General features: G+C 41.6%; 2 protein-coding genes across 7 annotated transcripts; one reads left to right on the top strand and one right to left on the bottom strand.

Moving 5' to 3' along the window:
- Positions 1-947: 947 nt before the first annotated feature.
- LOC136453191 (pentatricopeptide repeat-containing protein At1g09900-like) lies at positions 948-4,617 on the top strand. 4 transcript variants are annotated; one of them, XM_066453776.1, is made up of 4 exons: positions 948-3,014; positions 3,089-3,184; positions 3,946-4,041; positions 4,146-4,617. In XM_066453776.1, the coding sequence occupies exon 1, from the start codon at positions 998-1,000 to the stop codon at positions 3,011-3,013; it is 2,016 nt and encodes a 671-aa protein (XP_066309873.1). In that variant the 5' UTR covers positions 948-997; the 3' UTR covers position 3,014; positions 3,089-3,184; positions 3,946-4,041; positions 4,146-4,617. The 4 variants fall into 4 exon arrangements, with proteins under 4 accessions (XP_066309873.1, XP_066309872.1, XP_066309874.1 ...); XM_066453775.1 differs by having other exon boundaries at positions 3,348-4,041; positions 4,146-4,615; XM_066453777.1 differs by having other exon boundaries at positions 948-3,184; positions 4,218-4,617.
- A 3,438-nt stretch (positions 4,618-8,055) lies between these two features.
- Positions 8,056-13,769, bottom strand: LOC136453190 (diacylglycerol kinase 5-like). 3 transcript variants are annotated; one of them, XM_066453772.1, is made up of 14 exons: positions 13,326-13,401; positions 13,033-13,147; positions 12,446-12,656; positions 12,190-12,312; positions 11,934-12,062; positions 11,514-11,599; positions 11,293-11,416; positions 10,416-10,464; positions 10,192-10,274; positions 9,996-10,063; positions 9,738-9,812; positions 9,106-9,193; positions 8,838-8,957; positions 8,056-8,528 (listed from the first exon to the last, which is right to left on the bottom strand). In XM_066453772.1, the coding sequence occupies exons 3-14, from the start codon at positions 12,641-12,643 to the stop codon at positions 8,211-8,213; spliced, it is 1,461 nt and encodes a 486-aa protein (XP_066309869.1). In that variant the 5' UTR covers positions 12,644-12,656; positions 13,033-13,147; positions 13,326-13,401; the 3' UTR covers positions 8,056-8,210. The 3 variants fall into 3 exon arrangements, with proteins under 3 accessions (XP_066309869.1, XP_066309867.1, XP_066309870.1); XM_066453770.1 differs by lacking the exons at positions 13,033-13,147; positions 13,326-13,401 and adding an exon at positions 13,632-13,769; XM_066453773.1 differs by lacking the exon at positions 13,033-13,147 and having other exon boundaries at positions 13,326-13,440.
- Positions 13,770-14,022: the final 253 nt, after the last annotated feature.

Genomic DNA, 14,022 nt, shown 5'->3' with positions numbered 1-14,022 from the left:
TCAGGATTTGTTCTACTCTGTTGCAGGTGACAAGAACATAGGGTGCTGACACTTGTGTGTGGAAACCTCCTGGTGGGCTAAGAGAGGATTACTTTACGATGCGATCTTAGTTTTTATTTATAACTCTCACTAAATGGTTTATAAATAGAAGTTTTATAATCTATTATCATAGCTTATATATCAATGCTTCATCATGTCATGAATACCTCTGATCACATGTTTATATTCCGCTGTTAAATCAAATTATTCATACTTTGATGTTGCATGAAAAGTGACGTAAGAAATGACCTAAGAATGTTGTAAGCTTGATTCTCTCATTTATGATTCTGATGAAAAAATGTGAATTTTTGGGTTCTTCCTAAGGTGTGCTCAACGGAACACTGTAATTTAGTATCCTCCCTGGAGTACTCAGTGTCTAATGAAAGACAAGTACTCCTGGGAGGCATTAGATTAGGCGGTTCTGCCACACTTAACTCGACGTATCAAAATAATAGTTATATTTAAAAAGGGAAAATCAATTTATATAAACTTTGATCATTAAATACTTGAATTATATATAAATTTATTAGAGCATAAAACTTGTATTCAGAGCGTCTCTGAGGTTATATTGACTTTTTAATATATAATAGTATGTAGTAATATAAGAGAAATTAAGTATTAAAATATTTTATTCGAGTTTCTATGATCAAAATATGTTTATCTTTTATAGGGACGGACGGAGTAAAGTTTTTTTTTTCGACGACGGAAGGAGTCGGCTCCGGTGCTCGGCGCTTCCTTGCTGCCTCACCCAACTTTTGACGCTACGCTAGTAAGGCAGGCATGCCCAGCTGCCCACTTGCCCAGGAGCGAACCAACTGTTACTCGTCTGATCCGGTCCCGGTCCCGCCCAATCACTCCATGAGGTTCACCGAGGAGAGACGACACTACACACACCACACGCCCGCCCCGCCGAGAGCACGCCCACCCGGCCACGCCCAGCCGGTCGCCAGTCGCCACCATGGCCTCGCTCCTCCAGTTGTCTTTCCCCTTCCCTCACGCCTACTTCCCCAACCCCAAGCCCCACCACCTCGTCGCCCCCGCCGCTGCCACCACGAGCCCCGAGTCGCCCAACGCCCCCAACCCCGCCAGCGCCCACCTCCGCCGCCTCATTGCCCGCGAGGACCTCGCCGGTGCCGCGCGCCTCGTCGAGCGCTCCGCCTCCTGCGACGGGGAGGCCCCCGACGTCTACCTCTGCACCAAGCTCATCCGCAACCTCTGCCACCGGGGCCGCACCTCCGACGCCGCCCGCGTGCTCCGCGCCGCCGAGGGCTCCGGGTCCCCCGTCGACGTCTTCGCCTACAACACCCTCGTCGCGGGGTACTGCCGCTACGGCCATCTCGACGCCGCGCGCAGGCTCATCGACTCCATGCCCGTCGCGCCAGACGCCTACACGTACACGCCACTGATACGCGTGCTCTGCGACCGCGGCAGGGTGGCCGACGCGCTCAGCTTGCTCGACGATATGCTCCGCCGAGGGTGCCAACCCAACGTCGTCACCTACACTGTGCTCCTGGAGGCCATGTGCAGGAACAGTGGGTTCGAGCAGGCCATGGCAGTCCTTGACGAGATGCGTGCAAAGGGGTGCACACCCAACCTCGTCACGTACAATGTCATCATCAATGGCATGTGCAGGGAAGGCCGCGTTGATGACGCCAGGGAGCTCTTGAACAGGTTACCCTCTTACGGGTTCCAGCCCGACACTGTCAGCTATACCACCCTCCTGAAGGGCTTGTGCGCTTCTAAGCGGTGGGATGATGTTGAGGAGCTCTTTGCAGAGATGATGGAGAAGAACTGCATGCCAAACGAGGTGACATTTGACATGCTAATCAGATTCTTTTGTCGAGGACATATGGTGGAGCGAGCTATTCAAGTTCTTGAACAAATGACGGAGCATGGGTGCGCCACCAACACTACCTTGTGCAATATTGTCATAAACTCAATTTGCAAACAAGGCCGGGTTGACGATGCCTTTAAGTTATTAAACGACATGGGTTCCTATGGGTGCAATCCAGATACCATTAGCTATACCACGGTCCTAAAGGGCTTGTGTCGTGCCGAACGATGGGATGATGCCAAGGAACTTCTGAAAGAGATGGTCCGGAATAATTGCCCCCCAAACGAGGTAACATTCAATACATTTATCTGCATCTTGTGCCAAAAGGGGTTGATCGAGCAAGCTATTATGCTTATTGAGCAAATGTCAGAGCATGGGTGTACAGTGGGTGTTGTCACATACAATGCTCTTGTCAATGGATTCTGTGTGCAAGGCCATATTGACAGTGCCCTAGAACTGTTTCGCAGCATGCCCTGCAAACCCAATACCATCACATACACTACTTTGCTGACAGGCTTGTGCAACACTGAACGGTTAGATGATGCTGCAGAGCTCGTAGCTGAAATGCTTCGTAGGGATTGCCCTCCAAACGTAGTGACTTTCAATGTACTTGTGAGTTTCTTCTGCCAAAAAGGATTTCTTGAGGAAGCAATTGAACTCGTTGAGCAAATGATGGAACATGGTTGCACCCCTAACCTGATCACATATAATACATTACTTGATGGGATTACCAAGGATTGCAGTTCAGAAGATGCCCTGGAGTTGTTGCATGGCTTGGTCAGCAAGGGAGTATCACCAGATGTCATTACATTTTCTTCGATCATTGGTATCCTCTCAAAAGAAGATAGAGTTGAAGAGGCCATTCAAATGTTTCACGTAGTGCAAGATATTGGAATGAGACCAAAAGCTGTGGTGTATAACAAGATACTACTTGGGCTCTGTAAAAGATGTGAAATAGATAATGCTATCGACTTTTTTGCCTATATGGTATCCAATGGATGCATGCCCAATGAATCAACCTACATTATACTTATTGAAGGCCTTGCTCATGAGGGTTTGTTGAAGGAGGCCCGAGATCTACTGAGCGTGTTGTGTTCAAGAGGAGTTGTAAACAAGAATTTAATAGAAGAGTTACACTAAGGTTGAAATCCAAACTGTGCATACCCTTTGAGTTGTGATGAATCCTGGCATTAAGTACTTATTCATTATTCACAGTGAGTGGATTGATAGCCTCGTGTCCTTCAAGCTGCAGTGCTTCATGTAGATGGTTGTTTGAGGGCCCATAACCTCGTATGAAGGAATCTTGACAATGTGAGTTTCTGCTTACATGTATTTATCATACTTTTGCCAAGGGGAATGTAAAGTTTCCCGTTTTAGGTTACTCATATTTGTGTAGCTGTATATATTGCCAAAAGCATTTTGTGTGTGAATAGGCTTAGGATGTAGAAATCTTAATAACAATAATCTTGTTCAGGATCCTCATTTAGAAGAGTCAAGACCAATGAGACCAAGAGACGAATCTGGAGTAAAGCACAAGAAAAAAAAAGCTTGGTGCTCATAGATTTCATACTATCGCAGTAACGAATACAATCAACATTTTCTTACCTGACACTTTTGAGTTTCCCTAATGCAATGACTTGTTAAACTGCAAGCATTGTTTTTACAATGATTTTGGGTTTTCCTTTCATGAGCAATGGACATGTGTGCGGTTGCTTTTCCGTTCATTGAAGAATGCAGATATAACACTCCTCACTCAATCTTGTTTTTGCCCAGGTTTCTGTCTCTTAAAATTGGCTTGCCAAATAATACTATAATTTAGAATATAATATCATCTGGATGCCCTTTTTTTACTTTATAAACAGGCTGGTGTGCTTTACCATCTTCATCACCAAGAATTTGTATGCTGTAAGCTTTTTAGCTTCCTTTTGGTTGCTGTAGGTTTATGCCATTATATTTTAGGCCTCCTGAAACCTCAGAATCTAGCACACATGCTATATCCTGAATAGTCAATTCTGGTATCAGATTCTAACGTTATTCTATGTTTCAATGGCCGATTATCGACTTTGGTGGAGATGCGAGAATTGCGATACTAATCAACGATTCAAGATGAAACAAACCCCATGAAATCGTGAAGTCCAAGAACCTTTTCTGCAGGTTAGGTCATTCAGGTATGCAGTAACCTTTTATCCTTCCATATCAGCGCAGCACTTAAATTGGTTGGTAAACCATTGAATTGCACGAGATGCTGAGCTGAAGAAATATCATTGCTCAGATGCTCAGAAAGTCAGAATCAAATGTTCTAGGAGTTGTTGGGGGCATGTGTATCAATGGTGTAAATTTTCAGATAAGCTGGGTTCTGGTCCTTCTGGATGTACACTGGCTTTGACGAAGTTTTCAGTACTGTCCCAGGAAGAGTGACAAGTGGCGCATGACTTGGTCAAGCATGGCATGGCGCCGGAGACGGGTGATAAGAGCGTCTGGAATGGTATTTGTAGGGTTTGTACAGAACTTGGTGGCTAGAGATTTGTCTAGTGCACCAGTGGAATGAAAATTCACTTTCATTTACATTCATTTTAGAAAATAGTCAAACCATTGTATATTATTACTAACTCATATCGTAATACAAGTCCATCTCAATTTGTCCTAAGTTAAACGCTGTTAACTTTTCCCATCAAACAATCAATATCTGAAACTTTATTTACATTGAAATGATTGTACAACATTGACATTACTAGATTCATTTTATTATGGAAAAACTCTTGTCATTAAAGATAATACATATTCTTATAATTTTGTTAGTCAGAGTTGAAACCTATGGACTTTTTTCTTGTGATATAGGAGGAAGTATGTTTTTAAGTCAGAGCCCTCGTGCAGCCTGAAATGCAACGTGATGGACATTAGAATTTGCCTTTTTTGTTTAATTTATAAAATATTGTATCAAATCCAATTCACAAGACTGGTATGATTTCTAACATCGAATGCCTTTGCTAAAGCCATGGTAGTTTCTCAGGCAATGAGCTGCTGAAGAAAAACTGTATTGAAAAATACTGATGGTACAAACAGTCACCAGAATCCGTTGTATTGTCAGCAAAAGTTATCTTACATGGGCAACTTACAATCTTACATAAGTTAACTACTTTGCTACGCCCTATGCAAGCAAACTGTACAAGGCTCAATAAAAACACGAACTCTTATTGTTTGTTCACGTCGCCCAAGTATCGAAACGACAAGGCAGCACCAAAGTTCCTCCGCTCCTCCTCGGAGCCATCGCTTGTGTCGTCGCTGGAGCTGGACTCTAGATGAACCGTTGAAATAGCTGGGCACGACTCATGGATGCCTTTGGCTATGCAGTCTTTGGTCGCGAGCATCTTCACTTGCCCAGCATGGGAGATCTCTACCACGAATTTGGCATCATCCGTGGGAAGAGGCTGCTTCCAGAGCTCCCCATCCATTCTCATGTAAGCATGATCAGTTGCTCCTCTGAGGAACTCGAATCGAACACGGTGAGCCTGACCATGAAAAGACAAAAGAATTTTATTGCTCATGAACTAGTTTTCTTTGAATTGAAGATCGAATCTCCAGAAGCAGAGCGGTTTTATTTTGACTGGGCTTTAAATTGTTTAGTCCTCGAACGCTCCTCCGAAGGGAGGCCACTGCCGAGCCATCCGTCCTCATAGCCCGGCGTCCATGCTGAGCCAACCGTGCCCGCCTTCTCCCCCGACTCATCGCCCCAACAACAAAAACAAAGATAAGTCCAATCCTCCTGACTGAAAAGTCTTAAATGGCTAGAGGGAGTGAATAGCCTAATAAAAAACCCTTCAAGACACTAGAGCAAAGTGATTAGATAACTAAATGGCGAAATAGCGGTTTTGCTTTAGCTCTACTTGTTAGGCAAGCCACCTACCAACAATTCTAGTTGATTAAAATCACTATGGCACATAAGAAGCTATGTCACTACTTTAACCACTAAAGAGCTAGCTAGCTAGCAAAGAGATTACAACTAAAAGCAACTAGCTACTCAACTAATTTCTACTCTAGTCAACTAGCTACACAGGGTAACAACTATCACTACACAAATATATCAAGAATGTAATACAGGAGTGATAGAGTGTGATACCAACGCCGGGCAAGAGATAAATCAGTCACAATATGAACACCAAGAGACACAATGATTTATCTCAAGGTTCACTTGCTTGCCGGCAAGCTAGTCCCCGTTGTGTCGACCGTTCAATTGATGGTTTGTGAGCTAATAGGAGTCAGAAGCCTAGCCTTACACAAGAGTGCCGCAAGAACCTACACAAATGAGGATACTCAATGACAGGAGTTGTAAGCAAGAATTTAATAGAAGAGTTACACTAAGGTTGAAATCCAAACTGTGCATACCCTTTGAGTTGTGATGAATCCTGGCATTAAGTACTTATTCATTATTCACAGTGAGTGGATTGATAGCCTCGTGTCCTTCAAGCTGCAGTGCTTCATGTAGATGGTTGTTTGAGGGCCCATAACCTCATATGAAGGAATCTTGACAATGTGAGTTTCTGCTTACATGTATTTATCATACTTTTGCCAAGGGGAATGTAAAGTTTCCCGTTTTAGCTTACTCTTATTGGTGTAGCTGTATATATTGCTAGAAGCATTTTGTATGTAGAAGGGCAGGCCTGGTGCAGTGGTGAGAGCTGTCTCACTGAGTCACCAGGTCGCGGGTTTGAAGCAGCCTCTCCGTAGATTTTGCGGGGGAAGGCTTGCCTCGGTTTTTTCTTTCCCCAGACCCCACTCATGTGGGAGCCTCCGGCACTGGGTCTGCCCTTTTTTTAAGCATTTTGTATGTGAATAGGCTTAGGGTGTAGAAATCTTAATAACAACAATAATCTTGTTCAGGAATCTCATTTAGAAGAGTCAAGACCAATGAGACCAATGAGACCAAGAGACGAATCTGGAGTAAAGCACAAGAAAAAAAGCTTGGTTCTCATAGATTTCATACCGTTGCAGCTGACACTTTTGAGTTTCCCTAATACAATGACTTCTTAACTACAAGCATTGTGCTTACAATAATTTTGGGTTTTCCTTTCATGAGCAATGGACATGTGTGCGGTTGCTTTTCTGTTCATTGAAGAATGCAGATATAACATTCCTCACTGAATGCTTTTCTGTTCATTGAAGAATGGAGATATAACATTCCTCACTGAATCTTGTTTTTGCCCAGGTTTCTGTCTCTTAAAATTGGCTTGTCTAAGAATACTATAATTTAGAATATAATATCATCTGGATGCCCTTTTTTTACTATATAAACAGGCTGGTGTGCTTTACCATCTTCATCACCAAGAATTTGTATGCTGTAAGCTTTTTAGCTTCCTTTTGGTTGTCGTAGGTTTATGCCATTATATTTTAGGCCTCCTGAACCCTCAGAATCTAGCACATCCTGAATAGTCAATTCTGGTATCAGATTCTAACATTATTCTATGTTTCGATGGCTGATTATCGACTTTGGTGGAGATGTGAGAAGTGCGATACTAATCAACGATTCAAGATGAAACAAACCCAATGAAATCGTGAAGTCCAAGAACCTTTTCTGTAGGTTAGGTCATTCAGGTATGCAGTAAACTTTTATCCTTGCATATCAGCGCAGCACTTAAATTGGTTGGTAAAACCATTGAATTGCATGAGATGCTGAGCTGAAGAAATGTCATTGCTCACTCAGAAAGTCAGAATCAAATGTCTGATCTAGGAGTTGTTGGGGGCATGGTTATCAATGGCGTAATTTTCAGATAAGCTGGGTTCTGGTCCTTCTGGATGTACACCGGCTTTGATGAAGTTTTCAGTACTGTCCCAGGAAGAGTGACAAGTGGCGCATGACTTGGTCAAGCATGGAATGGGCTCGAGATGGGTGGAGCGTCTGGAATGGTATTTGTAGGGTTTGTACAGAACTTGGTGGCTAGAGATTTGTCCAGTGCACCAGTGGAATGAAAATTCACTTTCATTTACATTCTTTAGAAAATAGTCAAACCATTGTATATTATTACTTCCTCCTATCGTAATACAAGTCCATCTCAATTTGTCCTAAGTTAAACGTTGTTAGCTTTGCCCATCAAACAATCAATATCTGAAACTTTATATAGATTTAATTGATTGTACAACATTTCTCAGGCAATGAGTTGCTGAAGAAAATCTGTATTGAAAAATACTGATGGTACAAACAGTCACCCCCAGAATCCGTTGTATTGTCAGCAAAAGTTATCTTACATCGGCAAGTTACAATCTTACAAAAGTTAGTGCCTCAAACTACTTCGCTACGTCCTATGCAAGCAAACTGTACAAGGCTCAATAAAAACATGAGATCTTATTGTTTGTTCACGTCACCCAAGTATCTAAAAGACAAGGCGGCACCAAAGTTCCTCCGCTCCTCCTCGAAATCATCGTTCATGTCATCGCTGGAGCTGGACTCTGGATGAACCGTTGAAATAGCTGGGCACGATTCATGGATGCCTTTGGCTATGCGGTCTTTGGTCGCGAGCATCTTCACCTGCCCAGCATGGGAGATCTCTACCACGACTTTGCCATCATCCGTGGGAAGAGGCTGCTTCCAGGGCTCCCCATCCATTCTCATGTAAGCATGATCAGTTGCGCCTCTGAGGAACTCGAATCGAACACGGTGAGCCTGACCATGAGAAGACAAAAGAATTTTATTGCTCACGAACTAGTTTTCTTTGAATTGAAGGTCGAATCTCCGGAAGCAGAGTGGTTTTATTTTGACTGGGCTTTAAATTGTTTAATCCTTCTGCTTGACTAGTTGAAATTGCATTTGAATTGGGCCTGGCCCTAACTAGTATTACTTAGATCCATCTATCCACTGATAGCAATGCATGTGGCATGTGGGGAGTGGATGGGGGAAAATACAGCAAGTAGTGATCCAGTATGTGGATGGGAGAAAATACAGCAAGTAATGATCCAGTATGCAGTTGCAAACCTGAGCAAGGCGAGTTCCATGGCCTTTTGGAGATAGCAAGACAAGGCCATGCCAAGCATCTTTGAAACCCACAATCTCCAGAAGACCATCATCCACAAGTGGAGGCATTACCAAGTCTCTCTGCAATAGTATAGTTCACAAGAGAGAATCAAATAGGAAATTTAAAAATACCCTCCTAAACATAATTTTCCTTTGTGGAATAAATCGAGTTCAATAGTAGAAAAAAGGTAGTGTACAAGGAATATCATTAGCATAAGCTTAAACTCACTTTTCTTTGCTTCCTCTTACTTGGTGTTCCCCAAGGGTTTAGTCCACCAGAGAAGCTGGGCAAATTGAGACAAACAATGGACCGAATACTGCATTGGTGTAAGAAACTTGGTAAGAACATTATATATACCCAATTTTGAAGCATTAGTCTGACATCATGTCACAAACATCTGAAAATAATATAAGCACCTAGTGCTTCCACTGTGATGTGTGCTAACTAGAAAGATGGTTCAGAAGGAAAACATGAGGATTATATGCTTCAATATTGTCTATATGCTATAAGTGAAACTTCAAAGTTTCATCAACGCAAAGATGAGTACATAACATCCAAAACTCTTTGATATGCTCACGGTTTATTTATACTTTTTTTAAAATATAGAGTTGGCCAAAATCACTTTAGAGGAGTTTCTACAGATTGATTTACATTTGTGACTGTGAGTCATGAGTTATGTGTGTTTATGATATGAATATTTTTCGCTTACTTCGCTTCATTATATGTTAATTTTTCATGTAATTTCTAGATTAGCGGATTGAGTTGACCTGTAGTAGTCATTTATTTGGTATCGGATCAAACATATTGGCACCTTGCTAGTTGGTAATTGATATAGACAAGGAAGACCACAGAAGGCTTACCTTTGTGGAATTTCCATGGTTTCCCATTTTCCAGATTTCTTCATTATCTTCACTTTCGCAAGGCAAGCAATGTTCCTGGGGCCAGTGAAAAAAATGCCAAAAGTGATGTGAGCCGACTACAATGTTATCAACAAGCCATTATTTTTTAAAAAATAAATAGAATAAATACCAAATTTCTGAATTGTAACTTGTGACAAATATTCCTTTTCACGACAGAAGACAAATCCACAGCCAAGTTAGTGCCACCAGGAGAATTACCGTGACATTGGATGAAACAGAGAGGTACAAAACCATCCTTGTGTACATGCCAGCTTCAAATATGTTTTCTGCAGTACAGAATAGCAAAGAGATTGGTTTATGTACTGCTAAACGTATACGTAAATCATAAATGAGAATCAATTATAAGGAATGACCAGCACTAAGAAAATAAATAAAGCACACCAGCTTATTTCACCTGATTGGACAACTGATTCTTGAACTTCTCTGGATGCAGTTTCCTCTCAGAATGAAACGCATAAGACACTTGGGCATCCATTCCTGCGACGGAAAAAGAAGCTCTTTCAAACTGCCATTTTAGCTAAGGAGAAAAGTTTCTTCTTTCCATTTTATTAAAAAAAATCAACAAAAGGTATTGAGCCACAACTTAAAGCATACATCTTTTTGGAACAAGGAACTTACCCATACTGAAGTAATTCCAAAATCCCCCGCGAAATGTGTAAGAATACTCCTGGGAACATGCAGATAAAAAGATTATACAAAAAACATGGCATAGCATAGCATAGTTCAAATTGTTTGTTTTCAAATAATATTATTGACAATTAGTTCAACTTTTCTCACAATCATTTTTACAAGAATTTTCTCTTATGGGATAACTGACATTTAAGAAATTCAAACAGTGCAGAGAAAAACATATTGCACAAAATAAGTATCTACTTCAAAATACATTATGTGCTATTCAATAAGTTGAAAAGGTTAATTAATCCTTATGTTCTACTCAACAAGTTGAAAAGATCCCAACTAAATATTTGAAGTTCAAGTAATGGAGTATATATAGAATAGCACAAGACTACAAGCAAGGCGTGTTTGAGCAATGGTTGTTCTTGATGCATGATATGTACTATTCCCTTTTGTTATAATTCAAGATATTATCTACTCCCTCCGTTCCAAATTGTAAGTCGTTTTAGATATGTCCTAAGTCAAACTTGTCTAACTTTGGCCAAGTGTATAGAAAAATATATTAGCATCTACAATATCAGATAAATACACTATCAAAATATTTAATAGTGTATCTAATGAATCTAGTTTGATGTTGTAGATGTTTGTACATTTTTCTATAAACTTCATCAAAGTTAAAGAAGTTTGACTTAGGAGAAAGCTAAAATGACTTACATATATATCAACATGTAATTCAAATATAGCAAAGCTGATGAATCATATTCTTACGAAGGAGAAAGCGGGAAACAACAGCCATGTCCAAAAAGAAAGGCAAAGGTAGATAAATGCAGTAACTATGCTAACACTAAGGAAAAGAAATGGTAATGTCCAGCATTGTTACCATATCTTGTGGATCTGTCTTGGGCACACGGCGAAATGCATGCAAAGAATGAGGCAAGTCAGGAGGTGCGATTGGATCACAAGGAGAATCTTTTGGGCCCTCCATTCTCATGACAATGTGCCAGCTGAATTCTTGTAATGATTCCAATATTAGTCAAAACCCATATACCATATGAAGATTTCATACAGAAAGATAGTGAAGGCTGTAAAAAGCAAACCCACCTGTCAATGTTCATCTCTCTTGATTCCCTTACTAATTGAAGAAATGATATGACCGAATCATGATCTGTTCCAGGATTTTTCTTTCCCTGCATATTAATTGTTTGATATTATGGGCCGCCAGTCACATAAAGTGTTCCTTAGCAGCTAACAGCCTAACACGAAAGCTAGCTCCACAAAAGGCAATGTAAAGAGGAGTTTACTACCCAAAATTCTCTAGACTTAACCAGAAAAGCTACTAAAGTTAAAAAATTGCAATGTAAGGAGAAAAGGACTACAAAATATTTCGCCTTTGCATAAGGCTGAATGCATTAAAGATCTTATCATCAAGTATATATCAAAGGCTTAAAGCAGATCTATGCAAGTACTGCAGTAAAGATTGTCTAATAGGAAGAAAAGGATTGTTTTGATTTTTAAACTCACCCATCCAAAAGAATATGGCAAGTTATTTCCAGTTCCCAGCGGAACTGTAGCAGCAGGAGGTGGACGTACTAACTTAATATCAGATACAACTCCAAGCAACCAACCTGCCGTTCCATCACCTCCAGCAACCTGATTGGATTTCCATGATAAAATAGACGCATGTTAGGACTATTCAAACAAACAAACATACAAAATATTGGTAAAAATATTAGCAGGAGATCTTGGATCGAATATGAAATTGCCAGATTGCACTCACTATTAGCCTTAGTCTCCTATAGACTTCAGAAGCAAGAGTGTCACCACCATGCTTGAGCCTTTCCAGGTTGCTGTATAGTCTGTGCAAGACCTTGTCTGGAGCTTCATCAAGCAGATCAAATACCTGAATTTTACATAATTACATGGTTAGGCGGTTAGGCCTAGCCACAAAACCATAATTTCATTTACTGCAGTAAAAAATGCAAGATCAATGTGGTACCAAACAAGTATATCTGCAAAAAATAGACAATATCTACCTGGGCATGGTTGAGAAGCTTACGGTATGTGATAATTAACTCACGTCCCAGTTGACCTCCACTTTTGGTGTTGATAAAAACAACCACTGGACAAGTAGGTATCTGAGATGCATGCTCCACTGGAGACTCCGGTATGAAAATATAAGTTGGGATATAGAACTCTTTCAACATGTTATTTTTCTCAATGTTGTTCTCCATTTAAGCCTGCAACCTGCAATATTAATGATATGCTACTTAGATGGTTAAACACTGTAAGGCTAGACATTCTAATGTGTGCTCTGAAGCTCTGACTATGTTCTTTCACTGGCAAAAGGCAAATGCAGTACAGCATTTTTGGCAAAGGGTGTGATTCCATTCTATTCCAAGTAAGTGAAACGGCTTCACATGGGATCATAAACAAAACCAGGTGAAGCTGAGAGGTTGATGGTTAGCTGCTTTAGAAAGATTCTTGCTCATGACGTCCATCCCTTCTCAAGTGCGCGGAAACAGATGCCAGTCGCTATCAGTCTGACATAAGGCTTACTACTCCTACCAATTACGTAAAAATGAATTACTGCTGTTGCTAATTTGCCAATAAATCACCTCACCTGCCAGCATCCTAGAACAATCCAAAACAGGTAGCCATTATTTTGATTCCTTTTGTAGAAAAAAGTAGCCATAAATGACCACGAATCATTTCTTTTGAAATAAGGCCCGACTAATCTGAAATCATTCAAAGCGCCCAAACTGAAGTCACCAATCAATCAAGTTAAATTCAGGAATCAGACCTAGATGCACTCACTGATCATGGCAACCTAGAAACTAAAAACTGATCAAACTAGACGATAGACCACAGGTAGAGAAACACAACCAACACCAACAGTAGGAATCCGAAACAAACCGTGACGAGATTGTGGAGCTTGGAGCACTAGAACAGGCGAAAAAAAAATGCACGCCACTCAGCTAGAATCACATCATTGTAGAAGAACGCAGCGGAATCCCCCCAGCCTCACAGGCCAATCAGAAGCACTCCAATCTGCAGAGCTATTCCGGACTTCAAACAACAACAGGGGGAAAAAGAAGTTCTGCACAAGTGCGCAAAACTCCCCCCTAGCAATTACCGCATAAACCAGGATTCGAGACGTCAACCTCATAATAAGAGAGACTAAAAACAGAGGAATAGCTTAGGGATCGCACGCGCGCGCACCTGGAAGGCTAGGGAGAATCCGAATCGCTTGTGGGCGGATGGCGCAAAGGCCGAAAAGCAGGAGCGCCGCTTTGGGGGTCGGTCGGAGGCGAGCCGCGAGCGGAGGAAAGGAATTGGAATGGGCTCCGAGGGATTCCCTCACCTCACCTGCGCGTTTTGTGTGTCCTTGACTCCTTGTCCTTGTCCTTGCGTGCTGAGCTCGAGGAGAGAAGAGGGGGGCAGGTTGAAAAAAACAGACGGTGAGACGGGCAGCTTATATAGTTCCACGTGCGGCGCCGACGCGTGGCTTCTATTCCCGGCCCACCGGGCGGGCCCAACAGAATGATACAGGTGCGGTGCGGGAACCTGGTCGGTTACATGGGTTTGGTTGGCTGAGTACTGCTCTTCTTCC

Source organism: Miscanthus floridulus, chromosome 5 (genome assembly GCF_019320115.1).
Source record: "Miscanthus floridulus cultivar M001 chromosome 5, ASM1932011v1, whole genome shotgun sequence".
Taxonomy (NCBI): Eukaryota; Viridiplantae; Streptophyta; class Magnoliopsida; order Poales; family Poaceae; genus Miscanthus; species Miscanthus floridulus.
The sequence above is the reverse complement of the archived record's forward strand: the minus strand, read 5'-3'. Positions and strand labels throughout refer to the sequence as shown.

What these genes read in the sequence shown, in the direction of transcription:
- LOC136453191 (XM_066453776.1), top strand. Translation starts at nt 998, where the DNA reads ATGGCCTCGCTCCTCCAGTTGTCTTTCCCCTTCCCTCACGCCTACTTC.
- LOC136453190 (XM_066453770.1), bottom strand. Translation starts at nt 12,643, where the DNA reads ATGGAGAACAACATTGAGAAAAATAACATGTTGAAAGAGTTCTATATC. An exon ending in AGCTTCTCAACCATGCCCAG is followed by an intron (nt 12,313 to 12,445) that starts GTAGATATTGTC and finishes TGTAAAATTCAG; the next exon opens with GTATTTGATCTGCTTGATGA. An exon ending in AGAATCAGTTGTCCAATCAG is followed by an intron (nt 10,064 to 10,191) that starts GTGAAATAAGCT and finishes TCTGTACTGCAG; the next exon opens with AAAACATATTTGAAGCTGGC.